This window comes from Uloborus diversus, chromosome 8 (genome assembly GCF_026930045.1).
Source record: "Uloborus diversus isolate 005 chromosome 8, Udiv.v.3.1, whole genome shotgun sequence".
NCBI classification, from domain to species: domain Eukaryota; kingdom Metazoa; phylum Arthropoda; class Arachnida; order Araneae; family Uloboridae; genus Uloborus; species Uloborus diversus.
In genome coordinates, this window is record NC_072738.1 from 104,726,057 (window position 1) to 104,744,020 (window position 17,964).

The 17,964-nt window shown below is 31.5% G+C and overlaps 1 protein-coding gene across 3 annotated transcripts in view; it reads right to left on the reverse strand.

Moving 5' to 3' along the window:
• LOC129228119 (glycogen synthase kinase-3 beta-like) overlaps positions 1-17,964 on the reverse strand; it is a 30,768-nt gene that overhangs the window by 4,412 nt on the left and 8,392 nt on the right. For all 3 annotated transcript variants that reach the window (XM_054862764.1, XM_054862763.1, XM_054862762.1), the window contains exons 3-8: positions 17,513-17,596; positions 15,631-15,741; positions 12,802-12,932; positions 10,760-10,866; positions 5,004-5,197; positions 2,037-2,223 (exon numbers count right to left, since the gene is read on the reverse strand). In XM_054862764.1, coding sequence (XP_054718739.1) covers positions 2,037-2,223; positions 5,004-5,197; positions 10,760-10,866; positions 12,802-12,932; positions 15,631-15,741; positions 17,513-17,596 — 814 coding nt within the window. The remainder of the gene's footprint in view (positions 1-2,036; positions 2,224-5,003; positions 5,198-10,759; positions 10,867-12,801; positions 12,933-15,630; positions 15,742-17,512; positions 17,597-17,964) is intronic.

Genomic DNA, 17,964 nt, shown 5'->3' on the forward strand with positions numbered 1-17,964 from the left:
CTTGGCCATTTTTTAAAAAATCATCCACTTTGAGACCGTCTAACTACCTAAGCCAAGAGAAACCAATGCTACTTTGTTTTTCTTAGTACTATAGTGTGATGAGTAGTTAATCATATACTTATTTCCAAGAGTTACTCACGGCTTTAGAAGATATACGATCCCAAACAAGGCAAAACAAGTTTTAAAAGTTGTATTTTCCAGTGACCTTTGCGTTCAAAGCCATGATTGAGTCACAAAAATATTTATGCTAGAATGTACCTAGTAACAAGTATTATCCACATTTAAAAGAATTGGCTCGGTTCACTCATTGCTTTTAAAGCAAATCAATCATATATTTAGCTCTTTTTTCTCACGACTTTAAACTTTGACCTCTGCTCAAGGGCCAACAAGCCAAATGAGAGGAAAGAAGATTCACTTTTTCTTATCACAATACTAGTAAAATATCCTGAAAGTTTCTGGAAAATTGCAGGTGTGTCAATTATCAGGCCCCCATTCACTTTGTCCAGCTTTAAAAAAAAAGACTCTTAAGCATATTTGTTCTTTAATGCTTCTTCCAACTGACATGGTAAGATTTCGGATAAGGTACTCGTTTCACATGCGAACATGTAGATTGTTTCTGGTTTTAACACTGTGGGTAAAGAACATAATAACCTACTTATTGCAGCAGTTTATAATGCAAAACATAATGTTTTCCCAGGTTTGTTTTCAATTTTCTAGGCGTTTTAATTCCAGGGTTTTTTTTTTTTTTTTTTTTTTTTTTTTTTACAGAAAGAAAGTCTAAATAAAATGATTTAAAAATCAGCATAAGAAATCTAATTAAAAAAGAAAAGCATTTTTGCTATCCTTTGTTGTCCTCGATTTTAGGTGTAAATTCATGGCAAACCCCTACTGCCACACATTTAGCAGTAGATAACTTCACTACTTTCATAATTGTCCACATAATCCTATGTAGACCTCTGTCTTCCTTTGAAAAATGCAAATATTATTTCGTTGCATTGAACTTGCATGGCTGTAATAGCTGACAGAAGAATCTACATTGCAGCTGAAACTATGAGGTAAGAGTAAAGAAAAGTTTTTTTTTAACTCTTCTTTCAACTGATGTTTATGATCATACATAATACTGTTTACCACAGAAAATAAGGAGTATCGCACTGTGGTTTGTAATACCAAACGTATGAAAGACAATACCATCAGTTGTTTCAAAAATTCTGCAATGCAAAAAAAGAAGAAAAAAATGAATGTTTTTGAAATGTAAATGATAAAACTAGATTTTGCTGCAGTGTACTTAATGATTTAGATGCCTATTTTTTAAATAAACATTGTGCTAATGGTTTAAATTTTTTAACGGTTTAAATTTAATTTATGAAATTTCCCTATTTTAAATTCTTAAATGTATTTGTAGAACCACCCATATTTGCACCAGTTCTTCTATTTTGTAAAAGATAAGTGATAAATGTTTGTAACTGAAGTCATTGTTCAAAACTTTTTAAATGCACACATTAAATAATACATTTCTTAAAACTTGTTTGTTTTCTTGTTGAAAATGTAATTTAGCATATATTGTAAGACTGCTTCTCAATATCAAAATTTGAGGAGCAGTACTGCTTCTGCTACAAAACAAAATTGATAATGAACTTTCTTGCAAATTGAAGCAGTTTTTTGGGTTAAATAACAGTATCATTACAATTTTAACTTAAACAAATAATATGAGGCTTTGGAGATGCAAAAGGCAAACTCAATTTAAGGACTTTTCTTTTTTTCTCTCTCTCTCTCTTCCAATTTTCCTTCAAAGAATCTACATGCATTTTTTTCATGTTGAGTTCGCCCTTACTTACAATCTCAAAACACACAGAAAATGATGCCAAGGTGGCTGTTCTCTCTCGCGAGAAAACTTTTCAAACTCATTTTTCTTAAAATGCTTTGAGTTCCATCCTTCATTTCTACAACACCTCATATACTAACTACAATCAATTATTTTCATTACATTTTCCAACTGATGAAGTAGATGATAAAATGTTCACAGAAAAAATTCTTACCGTGCTCAGTAAAATTAAATAACGGAGGTAACTCTCTGTTATTTGGTAATCGGGTCCCTGGTTCACGGAGTTCGTCAAAAAATTTATGAGCACATGCTTGTAAAGGAGTTATGCGAGCCGAAGGAGTATATTCTAACAAACGAGATACTAAATCAATTGCTTCAGGAGAAGTTCGAGCTTTGAATACCTAAAAGACAAAGACAAACATGTACTTAACACAATAAAATAAATTACCTGTAATAGCAAACTTTTATCTGAAAATTTTTTTAAAAAATGGCAAGTTTGAGAACATGTTGATATAAAACAGTATCCCATTTTATTTTTCTAATACAAAATTCTAAAGGTGTGGTGTAAGAATCCTTCAATGGTTGTAGGGACAAGCTTCAGAACTTCACTGCTAGAAAGGAGAACTTTTGGATGGACATTTTGACAACAGGTGGTTTCAGCCTTTTAAGCTCTGTGTTGAGTTCGAAATTTTACTTCATTAAAGATTTTAAAGCAACCGAGTGGTCCTGTGTTCCAGTTGCATCTGACGTGTGGGTTTTGCGTATACTGATTCTGCAGGATTGTTCTTCAAAATATCAAGGAAACTTTACTGGTGGGGTGGAGGGTAAGCCATTAACCTTTCCAGTAATGCAGAACAGCGAACTTTTATAAAGTAGAAAATTGAAGCCTCTGTGTTTGGGGAAAAGAACTTGGGATTTTTTTTTAAATCAAAACCCAGGATTTTATTAAACAGGTTTCAGTTTTTTCAAAGAATCTTTAAAAATGTAAGTTTTTACTTACACTTGAAAATTTATTGATAATTTGTAACAAAACCAGAAGTTATAAATCCAATTAAAAATTTAAATAATAAACATTTGCTTTTGACTGGCATTACTATATACGCAATGCAACTGCAGTTAGATAATCATTTTCCAATTCTAGACAAATATAACAGTAAACAATCAGTAACACGCTTTGGGTCCAACTAGCCAGCTTTTTTTCCATTTAAACCTAACTGCAAGTTCTTGAAGAAATTTCTAAGAGAATATACAGTATGGCGAGGGGGATGTATAGTTTTTTTAATAAGACTTGTAATACTTAAACATGGCAGTAGCAAAATCTGGAAAACCTCTTTTTTAATGCAAAGAGAAAAGAGTTATGGGTAAAAATACATTTGACTAAGGGTAACGAGTATTTCAATGTTCTGATGTCTTTTATACCACAAACTCCCTTCTTCACACATAAAAGAAAGCTCCCTGTAACTCTGAAACACCTGCTAGCATTTTTTTTTTTTTTTTTTTTTTTTTTGCAAATTTTGTATATTGAATGATGTTTCATTTTTTAGACAGCCTAAAAATAATTTTTTTCTTACCACATATATTGTTTGGAGTAAATAATGTAATTTCTTTTTTTACAGCATACCAAAATTACATAATCAATATCAAGATGTTGGATTAGGTCTTTACCTAAGACTTTTTATACATTAAAAATAAAAAAATTTTATACATACAAGGTTTGGAGAAGTTAAAAGCATTTAAAATTGTGGGGAAAAAAATCAAATATTATCATTAAAATTTCATAATTTCCTTATTGATATGTTAACTAAATATATATCGAGAAAGAGTAATTTTGTTATCTTATGAAAACCAATTAAAGGATCACTTGTACTCGTCCATTAAAAAACAATAACTCGTAACGTAAGCAAATATAAATTAAAGCTAACATTCTCCTCAAAAATTTTCAACAACTTTTCTTGTGCATCAGATCGTGCAGGGAAAAAAAATATTATAGTTGAAGCAGTCACCTTTTAGTTAAAATAATGAGTGCCTACCCCCCCCCCCCCTTTTCATGGAGATGGCTTTTTTTAACTTCTTTCTTTCATAATGAAAAACATCAATGCTGGTTAAAATTGACATGAAAAATCCAGCTCCTTTAAACATTTTATCAAATTAAAATATAGCTCTCAAATACAAATACATCTTAACCTTACCTATTTTACATGAATGCATTGAAAATCTTATAATTTGCATATCATAGCATCTTTTTCCTGTCACGTAAATTTAAAGTGTGAACCACATTGGCTTCTTGGTGTAGCAATTTTAATGGCCGGCAGTGTAAATTACTTTAGTTGATCGACTTCTGAGGAAATGCACATTTTGATTATATTGATGATATCTTTTTACAAGCCCTACAACCTTTCTTAACTTTCGTTTTCTTTACTCTAAAAAATCAAAGTCAAGAGGTATTGGGTTTTTTCAAGTGCCCCATTTCGCTGTCACATGCGGGACAATACAACTCTAAAATTTTACCAACAATTTGTTATAGATCTTCACATTTTAATAGGAGTAAGCATATTTTTTAAATGTTACATTTTATACAAAGATACTCCTGACAGTTATAGTTAGATTAAATAACTCTGTTACTTTAAATTTAATTTATTTGCATGAGTCACGTGTGGAACATCCAAAGTCAACCTCTTGTAGTTTGCTATGTGCATTACTTAATATTTTTGCTCTAGTAACATTGCAATGATGGAATAAATCGCATATTTTGAAAGCTAAGGTTCCAACATACGGAAAACATAGCTCATCCGTAGAGAAATAACAATTTAAACCAGTGAGGAAAAAAAAACATGCAATGGTCATTCCACTGAAAACAGTCATTTTGTCCCACACGTGACGGTTCTTATATTTTATAAACAAATACATTTAATAAGTATTGACGAAATTTTTTGCTTAAGAAGTCACACATAAACTTGTGATTTGAAACAAATTTTGTTCATTAATTACAGTTAAATTATTATTTTAATGGAATGAATGAAACATCATGTGCGGGACAAAATGAGCTATCCATGGAAAGGCTCAAGTGAGTTTTTCAGACTGTGCTTATCTTAGTGAACTCTGAATGATCTAAAAGGTTTTTTGTCATACACCCACAAAAACGCAAACTATTATTTTAAAATAAAAAAGGAACCATATTCACCTTCTGCCAAGGATGTGCTTTTATTTGAGGAAATCTGAACTCTGTATAGTTCCTGTTCATTTCCCTGATCTGCTCTTTAGTGGGTGTGCCCAGTACTTTGATGATTTCGACTAGTTGGTCAACACCACTATCACCAGGAAAAATTGGTTGACCTATCATCAATTCAGCTAGAACGCACCCAGCGGACCAAACGTCTAAAAAATAAAAATGCTTATAAAATAGCTCATTTACATCATAGTTCAAAAACTAATACAATAGAAGAGAACAAAGCTAAAGAATGTCCCAAAATTATATTCATTTGGGGGGGGAGACACATTTTTCGACAACATTAGTGGGACAATTGTTGGGACTTTTTCAACAACTTTAGCTGTTGAAAAAGGTCCCAACATTTTTCAACAACTAACTTAAAAAAGATAGTGATTTTAAAGTTTAGTTATTTATTTATTTCATCAAATCAATGTATATTTTAAATAAAAAAGTTTGTTTAAAACACAAGGAAAATTTTATTGACTGTCATTTTTAAATGATTATTTTAAAGATAAAACATCTTTGTTTTCCAAAAATTTTGAAAAGTGAACTTAATCCGTTTCTAGAGTAAATTAAATCAAAATTGCTAATATGAATGTTCATGGCTAATAGAGCTCAAAAATTTAACATTTAGGTAGATGTTACCATAATCCTTTAACAATTAATAGTGAAAAAGATAAAAGAAAACATTTCTCAACATGCAAAAGGAATGAAATCTCAAACAGAAGAATCAAATTTGCAATCATTCATTGTTGAACTTATCAAGTTTCCAAAATAAATAGTTTCATTAAAATAACTGACAATTGTTCAAATTATTAAAATACTAGCAAAAATACCCGGCGTTGCCTGGGTCAGTAATAATTATTAGAAAAAATCGTTACTTGCTTTTGTTTTTTGTTTTAAGTAAAAAAATTTAAAACACATCTTTTTGACGTGATTAAAAATCGAGTTTCTTCCTTACCCATAAAACTAAAATAGCAATAAGTATAAAGAACAAAGTAGTATTGATTTAGAAACGAAAGCACTATATTTAAGCATATACAAATTTAAAAAACATGAAATTAATCTTCTCATGTTTAAAAAGATTAATCTGTTGATACTTTTTTTTTAACATGGAGTCTAAAACCTTCTCTGTATGGCTAATTAAGTACGAAGTGATTAAAAAAAAGTAGCTGCGCTCGTAATCCCCTTATACTTGCTTTAGTTATTTCGGGAAATTTCAATCATTGTGGCTCTTGGTGCGATTTTACCGAATTTGCGAAAGTCGTTTCGAGGTACCTTCGATGATGCTCCCCCATTCTTTCCTTACTTTGTAAAACGATATAATATTAATTTTCGTTACAGAGATATCGTCGCCAGATGCTGAGATATTTTTGGTCACCATAAAATGGCGCTAAACAGTTTCATCCGAAATGTTACCAAAATAAGTAATAAAATTTGGTGATTGTTTGAAATTGTGCAAAAAGGAAAATTAATGGAAGTTTTTGTGCTGTTTATGGATTTGCCTAATTTAGTTGCTGGATTATTTAACACAGTAAAAAAAGTCTTTTGAAAATTCTTTGATTGGCGATATTTTGTTGACATGGTGAAAGCTGAGAAACATTATGACGTAGTCTTCGGCTTCAAAAACAGCAACGTTGAAAAAACTGCCAAATGCATCAGCTACGGAAATCTTTCTGCAAAAACTTTGGCGATCTGCTGGTTGTTTGGATAATGAGTAAGTGTTCAATTAGCATAAATAATAATAAAAACCATTAATTACATTAAAGTTCCGTTTAAATGGAAAATCATCAGCCAAATCATGTATTATTTGCCAATCTTATGCAAAAATCTTACTTCAAGATTTGACTTTCACGAAAAGCAAAGAAAGTCAACAATACAACAATTGTCGCTATCGACAGGGAGTTGAGATGATACACTAAATACTGTATTGAGTTGAGGAAAGCCTTCGAACATGGATCTAAAAAGCTCATAACTCGTTTTTTATTCTACTTAGAAATTTCGAACAGATGCCATCTTCAGCAGAAAAATCAGAGCTTTCGATGGACATATAATGTAAATATGTGCAAGTATTTTTTTCATCCCAATATTAGAGAATTTATACAAAAATTGTGTTTTATTGCCCCCCTAAGGGGGTATTGCCCCCCATAAAGGGACGAAAACTACCCTATGTGTTATTCTGATGTATAAGCTATATTATTGTAAAGTTTCATCAAAATCCGTTCAGTAGTTTTTGCGTGAAAGAGTAACAAACATCCATACATACATCCATACAGACAAACTTTCGCATATATAATATTAGTAAGATTTACAAGATAAAAAAGAAGGATTGAAAACTCGAAGATGGGAGCTAGGGTTTCCAATCTCGAATCCTGCGGGATCCCACAGGAAATGTAGCGGGATTGATCCCGCAGGATTTTGCGCTCAATACAGTGGGATTCCAGATCCCGCTATATTTTTTCTATTCTAACGTTTTCTAGCTTTTGCCGCTTATAAAACGACTGTTTTCAAAAGCATCATCGGAAGATAAAGCTCTTCCTCGTATATCTGCAAGAAGACCAAGAAAAACTGTGTGCCTCATATGACCAACGATGAGTTTACCATTTAAGAACACAATAGAAATAGAGTTGATTTTTCTGAGAATGAATTGTTGTTCTCATTCGAGATTTCAGTTTTCATACTTTCAGCAATTGAGAAAATGCGTAAAACTTATAATGAAAACCATCAGTAAAATTTAAAATCCGTTAAATTACACGTTACAAAAATGGAGAAAGTGTATTGCATATTCTAAAACCTGCTGGAGTAGCGTGAATGCAATGTTGGAGCTCTTCTGTAAGCTTTAGTAATCCACTCAAAACTTTTGAGTTAGAAAAAGTACCCTCTAAAGAAGAAAGCAATGAAAAATACGACCATATTTATATATTCGGCACGACTTTAAAAGGGGTGATAGAAACTTGTATGAAACACAGGATAATTCTAATGACAGTGCAGTAAGGTGATCTGCTCATGTTTTTGAATTCCTCTTTAAAGAGAGAGGTAAAATTAGTGAAGTTATTAAAACACTTTTACTGAGTGAGACTTGGTGAAATCAAGCAGCATTCGCCCCTTGTTGCAATGAATCAAATTCACTGATACAATGAACAGCGTTAGGGAGCAACAAAGGGTAATGCAAGTTAAATTGGATACAAAATACACATATCCAACAAAGTGTTAGCTCGAAATTTGCAGTTCTTGAGCAAAAACCCAGCACAAGAAAAGAAAAATGGATTTTAGAAGGTGATGAAAATTTTGCGGAGCTTTCCCTAAATGTCCACAATTATTTAATTGTAGTAAAACCAATTGCAGTGGAGCCACAGCACGTGTTTTCATCAAGCGCATTATTTTAGAGCAAAAATCCTTTCCCATCCCATACGAGCAGCACTTTTGCTTACCAAACGATAATGGCTAATTAAGATCGGACTTTGTAGTGCATTACAATTGCTTTAGGGAATTCAAGAAGACTATCAATTCAAGTAATAAAAGCAGTACTTCCTAAAAAGCACAACTTTTTCTATTTGACATAAAAATTTAATTTTTAGAATAATAAAGTCAATCCCATGGGATCCTGGGATCCCGCCGGATTGGCTCTTTACAATCCTGAAATCCCGTGGGATTGCATTTGGAGCGGGATTCGAAACCCTAATGGGAGGCAATTTTCTGAGCCATTTGAATATGCAATTTTAGCGTTCAGATGCATAGCACGCATTAAGCTACATAAATTCACAGTTTCTACACCAAACAAATGGTAGTTAGTAGCCCAATAGAACAAGGCAATGTCACTCATTTGATCTATAAATCTGGCAACACATCGTTTTTCCTTTGAATAAGAGGGAAACTTTTAATGGCTGCCCCATACATAGCGATCGATGGATGAGTGTTTTAATTTTCAAATCAAAATTCAAATTTAGTTTCCATAATTCAAATTTATATAAACTCAATATCACTTCTTTTTTCTAAATTATGATCCATTTCATTGGGTCGTAGATTATTTTTAGCAGTTCATATCAAGTACCATTACAGTATATATATGTAATAATTTCAGAAGAAACATTTTAAGGAAATATTCTATTTGAGAAAAAAGCAAACAATACATTGACATCAGTTTTCAGATCCTTATAATTTAAATACAGTATGGGAGAGCCCAATGTTTGACAACCAGAAGACCCCAAACCCAGAACTATTACTTAAATTAAAAAATAAATAAAAAATTAATATAATGATAATATTCAGCTATTCCTTGGTGAAAACACAACACTTGCATAGGGCTTGAAATTAAGAGTGGTCTGCTGGACACATTACTGTATTTTGCTTTACATATTTTAGTCTTTTTTTTTATTTTTAATTATTTAAAATCAGAGTGTAAGAATGGACTATTAAAAGTATGTACGAACTGAATTTTTGTAATTACTGGTGCATTGGACCAGTGACTTATTTCTCCAAATTTCTAGCAGCTAATTTTTGTTTCTTTGATGTCACATGTCATGCATGAATTCAAGTTTTGTTGTAGTTGTGCAGCAATCTTTTAGCATCTGTTTTCAGTTAACAATGATTCTCCCAATTTTTTAGCTAGTACACAATACAGGGCATATTGAGGAAAAATACAAAGCTATTTTCAGAAGAAAAAAAATTATTTGATAACTGTATTGATCGGCACATCGGATAATGGAATGCATAATGGTAAAATAGAACATCTCCGGATCATATGATGCTGTAAATTATCCCAGCCTTTTTTTAGCATACTGATATATACCTTCTTTGAGAGTGATCCCTAAAAAACTGAGAAAATATTCCAAATACCGCATGACATGATGATTTTCGCTAATGTTTTGAGACACCATCTTAAATTTAGCAGATTCTGAAATACGGAGAGGTTGCAGCTCCGAATGATTCTGATTTGGGATTCCATACTGCACTTATGGTTACAAAAATGAAGTACAGGGTGTTTCAAAAAGAATGACCCGATTTCAAAAGGTTATAATAACTATTCAAATTTTTATCTGTTTCATTAAATAAAGGTAGCATTAGAATGGGGAAAATCTAGAGTTTCATGGAGTTGCCAACAGGTAGCGCAAACTCTTTTTTCTTTGCCCGCCATTTCAGTGTTTGTGGAACTGACGACTGCATGACAAAAATCTTATTATACTCTAAGATTCATGAAGTGCGAGTCCATAACAACTGTTCAGAGTGATTTTTGTTGAGAATACCTTGGTGTTGAACCTCTGGCCCTGAAAAGCATTAGAAGATGGTAAAAACAATTCAAACACACAGGTTGTTTGTGTAAGCAGTCGATGCAGACATACTTGCAAAAAAGTTTGGGACAAATTTGACTACCGTATAGACATATGCCGTGCGTACAAGGGTGGATATATTGAGCACCTTTAACTTAGTATGTAAAACAACTTTATTATTATCCATGTACTATAAAATTAATCTGAAGTTTCTATATTCAATAGTTTTCAATAGTTCAATGCACATTTCAAATCAGGTCATTTTTTTTGAAACACCTTGTATAAAATTTAAGATTCAAATTAAGCCTTGGTACGGAGAAAGCTAAACAGTTGTGCCATCAAACAGCTAGAACAAGCATTTTTTTCAAGCAGAAAATCACTATTCTTTGAGCACTGATGATTTTCAGCATTCCTATAAATCCAACCTAACCTAGTAACTACTTAAGTATAAATCAAGCTTACCAATCATTGTAGTATAATCTGTAGCTCCAAAAATCAACTCTGGGGCACGATAGTAACGTGAACATATGTAGGACACATTTGGTTCACCCTTTACAAGATGTTTAGCGCTAAAAAAAAAATACGAATAATAACATTATTTGAGAAATTTGACCGAAGCCAAGAGAAAAAATATGTATAAAGCATTGAAGTAAACAATAAAGTTTAATGGTTTATAAGTTTATAAATAAATCTTGCTATTATCTTCAATCAATTACAATGGTATTAGATAAAAGTATGAAATCATATTATTGAACAGTTCTACTAACAATGATAAACTTTTATCAATGTCTATTTTGAAAAACAGAAATACATTTAAACATTCTTATCAATTATTTAAAGTGTGCATATGTTTTAGTAACAAACCAAATTACCAATACAGTATACCCTCATACTTGGCTCATTTAAACACACATCATGAGTTTTCTACAATTTTTTTTTTTAAATGATTAAACTTTTTAGACACAAAAATATTACTTTTATGTTTTGCCCCCAAAACTCTCAAAACAAGTAAAGCACTTTTGATGCTGGACTTCAAGTAAACTAACTTTAAAGGATTAAAAGCGACACACCATTTTGGATTTCTGCTTTCATTTGGGTAGAAATAGGAATAATGAATCTACAATTTAGCAGCATGTTAAGAAAATAAAATGAAGTATCAAAAATGCCTATATTGAAGATAAAGTAAAATCGCAAAGTTTTCGCACAGATAACTTTGATCCCTAAATGTATTAAATTCCTTTATTAATTAATGTAACTGCTTAACTGCTATAATTAAAAACACATAACATACAGATGCAGAAACACTACAATGAAATATTCAATGACAGCAATACAGAAAAGAACCAATCTAAAAAAAATACTTTTCTCGCTTTTGATTCAATTGCTCATTTCTATAACTTGATCAAAACCTTTGTTTCTTCAATTATTCTTTCCCCTTCCAATGAAATTTAAAAAACATTTTACTGTATTTTAAATATTATGCTAAAAATTAAGTTTTAAATTCACCCTTATTTTTTCTTTACCACTTTTTCTTTTCTTTTATAACACACGATAGTTCAGCAAAAAGCTTAGGTGCTTCAGCAAATAATGTATCTGAAAAATGCAAACATACAAACCAGTAGTGCCCTTTGCTTAAACTTAAGAAAAAAATGGGTTTTTTTATTCCCCAAGAACGGCCTGTGGGCAAGGAGATGAAAATTGGAAAATGATAGGGTAAGAAGCTGTTATGTTGCCCGTTAAAACAAAGTAAAAACTATTTTGTTACTAAGTCTTTAAAAGTTAGCCTTACGGTTTTTTCTGTGCTTCTAGTATGCATAACTAATTGCAACAGGGAGGGGGGGAACAGCCTCTAACTATAAGTCTCATTGCATTTTTTATGCTTGAAATGACAAAACGGTACTTTTTATCCAGGATTCGACTCTGATTTCTCATTAGGCTTAACTGAAAATTTTTTTTTTTTATGTACAAATAAAAATTCATCTCTTCAGCTTTACAATAAGCTGTGTTTGATCTCCTACTAATTTACTACAGCTTTCAGAAAAGGATAAAAAATGCATAATTTCACTTATCTTTGGAGCTAAAAAGCTATATCTAAGAAATTAAATTTTTCCAAGAAAAAAATAAAACAGTTTCGGAGTACAGAATATTGGTACATATTATCTACCAAATTTCATCAAAATCAAAAATAGTGCAGTTTGGCCTATTTGTTGGTTCAATATGGAATAATCCCCTGAACCTTAAAAAATCTTAACTTCTGCAGGGATGTGCCGACCAAAACTTGCTTTTGGAGCAATCTTGGGAGCAGGAAAATGGTGAGTTTGGAGCAGCTTGGAGCAGGAAAACGGCGAATTTGAAGCAACCTGGAGCAGTAAAATTTCAGATTTGGAGCAGCCTGGAGCAGTAAAATTGCTAATTTGAAGCATCTTGCAGCAGATGCTCATCTTCAGAAGTTTGCAAATATGCTCTAATTTGAAATGATATTAAAGACTAAAAACAATTTTTACCTTCCAAAATCACACAGCTTCAATACACCTGTTTCTGTGTCTAGTAGTAAATTCTGGGGTTTGATGTCACGGTGACAAATTCCAAGAGAATGAGTGTAAGCTAAACTTCTGAACAGCTGATACATATACAACTGAAAAAGAAATATTTAATTAATCTTTTCAAAATGAACAAAATGGAAAATTTAGAAAATTATAGCATAGAAAGAAAGAACAATTTACAGTACAGCTTCTATTTAACGATTGTTAAGGGACCGGAAAAAGTTAGTTAAATCAAGGAGCATAGACATTTACTGTCTGTTTTCAATACCTGAGACCTTCCGTCAATTTGCGCATGCGTCAGGTCTACTCTGACTTAACCAAAACAGGAAGGGAAACCCGGAAGTAAAAAGGTGCAAAATGATGCATTCCGCAGTTCTTCCTAAGTAGCGTCGAAAAGGACAGAGACAGCAAGTAAGAGAGGAAAGTGCCCATCCACAACCTTTCGCCCTTTTTTAAACTGGAACCTATCCCGAGTGCTAGTCCTTGCTTTCGAGAACGAACAGTAAGTAATACAGTCAAATCCGGACAAATGAAATGTAGTAATAAATTGAGGGAATCGTTAAATCGGGTATTGTTAAATCAAAGCTGTACCGTACTTCAAAAGATTAAAACTTGCATGACTTTTTTTCTTTGGCAGTAAATTTGTACTTCTAAAAGAAAGTGGAAAATGTTCTCTTTTTTTTCATGGGGCAATTATGATTATTAAAAATACTTTTTATCAAATAAATGAGTAAATACAAGAATAAATAAATACATATATCCAAATGGGAGGTGGGGTGAGGGAGAATAGCATACATAAATGAAACTGTAATCTATAATTTAGATAAAGATTTTAAGTTTTATTTTTGTTCGCATCAGAACAAATTAATTTCATTTTCTTCGTAAAGATGGTTATCTTTAATCTCATACGCTACATGCCTAAAATAATTTAAAACTTATTACAGTTAAATACATAAGAAATTACTTTTATTCTATTTTAATGTAACTGAAGACGAAAGTCCTTTTTCCATTTTAGCAAACTACAAGATCAAATCCTTCCTGTGTCCATCTTCAATAATTCTATCAGAAGTCACACTGCACAAGGCAAAGAACTAATCTTCTTCTGTTCAAAGCAATTGTTCAAGCTTTGAAAAATATATTTACGGATTCTGTGTTGTTGTAGTCATGCATGACAAAGTGCACAGCCAGAAAAAAAAATAGGTAGTGCTAAAGGTGTGAATTTTATGCCTCTGCAATGTCATTGGCCTTGTAGGTGTATAATGTGTCTATTTTACAATCAATATTAATTTGGAAAAGGGTATGAGCAATGGAATGACAGCTAAAAGATGTTAGTATTCAACTGCATGCCCGAGCAGTACCTGCACCCACATGTTCTTAAAAGTCCTCAGATAGGACCTTCATGCTTTTGAAGCATTTTGTTTTTTGTCTGGTCATGGTCACCATTATCTCACGACTGTAGTTGAATTCTGGCAGTGAGGATTTTTTTCGAGGGTTAGCGCAGAACTTGTTTTTTGTGAATGCGTTGGCATCAAAAACTGCAGTAAATAGGGTTGCAGGTTGATTGTTCTGTCTTTTTTGTCAAGAGAGTCGGCCAGCTCCTTCCTTTCAATATCGACATGAGTTGGGATCCACTCAAGGGTACAAGTTTTTCCCATTGCCTCAATAGAGAGCAGAAGGGAGTTGATATTTTAGGTGAGCCTTGTTTTTCCTCCCTGAATGGCATCGATAGTGGATCTGCAATCTGAGAACACTCTGATGTTGTCTGAGTGAACGATTTTGAGGTATGTATCTATCGATGGGGCAAACCTAACCTGACAGCATTATAATGCTGTGATTAAGATATGCGTAGCTTTTGCCAAGCTGCCAGGTAAGGTTTGCCCAAACTATTAAACTGTCCTGATTGCAAGGAGTTTACACAAAAAGTTGGATGCGGTTTTCCTCTCCGAGACCTTGTGCTTCGAGGTTGTGTTGTCTAGTTATGAATTTTGTGCTATTAGCTATGAATGTGCTGGTGCTTTTTTTTACAATACTGAGGTAAGCTTGAGATATGAATTAGAATTTTCCCATAAAAGACTGCAGTGAAAAAAATTTAATTTCTCTCATTTGAAGAACCATAGCATTAGTTTTTGATACTGAACATTCTTGCTATTAATGAATTATTACTGCTACAATATTGACATTGGATGCATAAAATTTTAATGTATTTGATTTAGAAATAAAATGTGCATCTCTTAATCCAAAAATTTAGGATTAAAAAATTCAATATAATATAACTTAAGAGGCTTCTTAAAAGAATGTCCAAAGATAATAATTTTGTTTAAAAGAAAAAACATTGGTGAAACAAGAAATATTGCGATGAAGCAGATATTTCAAAGATTGCAATTTCTAATCCATCAATTTAATGGGAAAAGTCATGCAAAAAACTTCAGTAAACCAATTTCATGTGTTTTAATGAAATCAAAAATCATGAAAATCAAATGTAAACAGAAAGGAAATGAAGCAGAGATGGAAGTTTTCACCGAAAGCTCTACTTGCAAAGTTAGAAGTTTAGATTTTGTTCATTCTTAATTTGGAAAAATTTCCAACATGTTAGTTTTTCAATTATTCTGTTTTAATTCAAAAAGCTAATATTTGTAGTTACTGATTTTGTTTATTTCGACTAAATTACCAAATTTAAAAAAAGAAAAATCTTCAATAAAATGGTTATGAAACAATATTCACAATTTTTATAATTTAATATTGAACAGAAAACTTATTTTCTTTAAAAAATATATATCAAAAATATTGTACCTTAACATATGGCATAGGCAGAGTCTGCTTGGATTTACTGTAGTGTCTAGCAACTCTATAGACAGTTTCTGGTATGAATTCAAGGACAAGATTTAAATACACTTCTTCTTTCTATAAATAAAACCAAAAATCATAATTAAAATATTTTTAGAATATTATTCTAGCAGAAAATTTCAAAAAGGTAAGAATGAATAAGTTATTTTAAATATTTAAGTATTTACATTAAACAGAGTCAACATTTTTATAATTTGAAGCATCTAAATAGACTTACTGACTTTGATGTTGAACTACCGAAATTTCACATAATAATAATGTTAAAATTTAGACAAAAAAAAAGAATTTTTTTCTTCTCATATTCTCATTTTAAAAAAAAACCATACACACATAAAAATGACTGCATGTGTGTGAATGTTCCTTATACAAAAATCCACAGGTTGCTTCGGATCTTTGCCCAGCTTTGCATAGAGGTAAGTTAATGCTCAGAAATTTCCATAGGCAGTTTTTCTTACACAAATCCAGTTTTTGAATGATCTATGCTAAATTTGGCAGAGCTCCTTTGATGCTCAGGAATTCACATGGGGGGCTTTTTGCCATAATGGGTAGTAAAACCACGATTTCCAGAAAATTTGCGAACGGAATGTTTCCACTGTCAGTAACCAAACTAAATTTTCTCAATTTTAAAAAAAATCTAAAGAAGTCTAAATTTAAATTTTGATTCATAAAATTGCTCTTTTCCACAGGTTGATGGAAATTTTACTTTTTTTAAATCTTATTTAAGCCTGATTGTTAAACATGCGTCACTTGACACAACTTGTATTTTAGAGGTAGCCTCCACAATGTCAGGTAACACAGCTAGTATTCAACATGACATTTTACTACTGCATATATTCAGCAGAAATCAAGTTAAAAATTATTTCAGGGAAAGCAAGAATTGCTTTGTGAAATAACTAAGTGAAAGTAAAAAATAATCTTTAAAAAAGAAGAAAAAAAACCTCTCTAATATGCCTCAGCAGTGTTTTATAATTAAAACTGTCAAAAAAATTTATCATTTTCCAAGAAAAACCTACGTCAAAAATAATCCAAATCTTTAGAATGCTAATGGTTTGAAAATGTGGAGTCTAAGCGGTTGCCAAGTCATCCACTTTTTTGTAAACAGTTATTGGCGTGATGAAAAATTTAACCGAATGGATGAAACGGTCCATGCATTCTATATGTTTCCTACATAAAATTGTTGCTATGATTTATGACATAATGAAAATGTTATACGGTCACACCCACTTATAGTGAAGTATTTAGTTCTTCATTAGTGAAATTAAGATAGAATGAAAATTTTATTTGGTTTCTTCGATTTTGCTATAAAGGGGGCTAAACTGTATAATTATTCAGCATTATTTATTTATAAAAAAAATATTTTCAAATTAGTCACTTAAATGAAAAAGAAATATTGCATATTAATTACAATAAGAATCCACAAAGAAAATGGTTACAAATTGATCCAACTAATATTTGGCCAATATTTCACTATAAAAGTAATCAAATTTACCAAAACATGCTGTTGAAAATAACAGCATCACTTTATTGCATATTAATAAGAAACTTACAGCACATTTTAACACTGTCTCAGTGATAATTTCTAATTTGAAAGAAAAAATGTTTGTACACTGGTGGCAAGAGTGCCCACAGGGTTATGGTAATGGCAACCATAGCAATTTTTAAAGGATTGTTTGATAAAAGATCTTATCTTGGTTTCTTTTTGTCAGCTTCTTGTGAGGATATAACGTACCAACTGAGCCATTGCTCTTGGCGAAAACGGGCACTTATGGCATTGCAATATGTTTTCTATGTGTACGATTTAAAACCGAATTCTAATCAAAAATCTTACCTTTTCGCCTCCAGAATAAAAGAAATATTTCAGTTTCACTATATTACAATGGTTAAGTTTTCTCATTATCTGCAGCTCCCGATTCTGAAAAGAAAAAATTTCCAGACTTTAACATCAAAATTTAGAAAAAAGTTTAAAATGTTACAGGAAGTTATATTGTTGAGACAAAAATTTGACAATTATTCTTTCACTCATTTAAAAAGCAAAAATACATTTTTTTTTTTGCAAAATTAACTCTAAACAGAGCAATGATAGTTAGATATTTCAAATGTAGTTAAGAATTTAACAAATGAATCATTGTTAGCTCCAATGCTACAGCTATTGGAGCTAACATTAAAAATAAAGTAAAATTTTTATTTAAAAAAAATGGTATTGAAAAGTTACTGTTTCATTACCAACTAGCATCATAACTTTTCAAAGTTATGTTTCTTTTTGGCAATTATGAATAACAG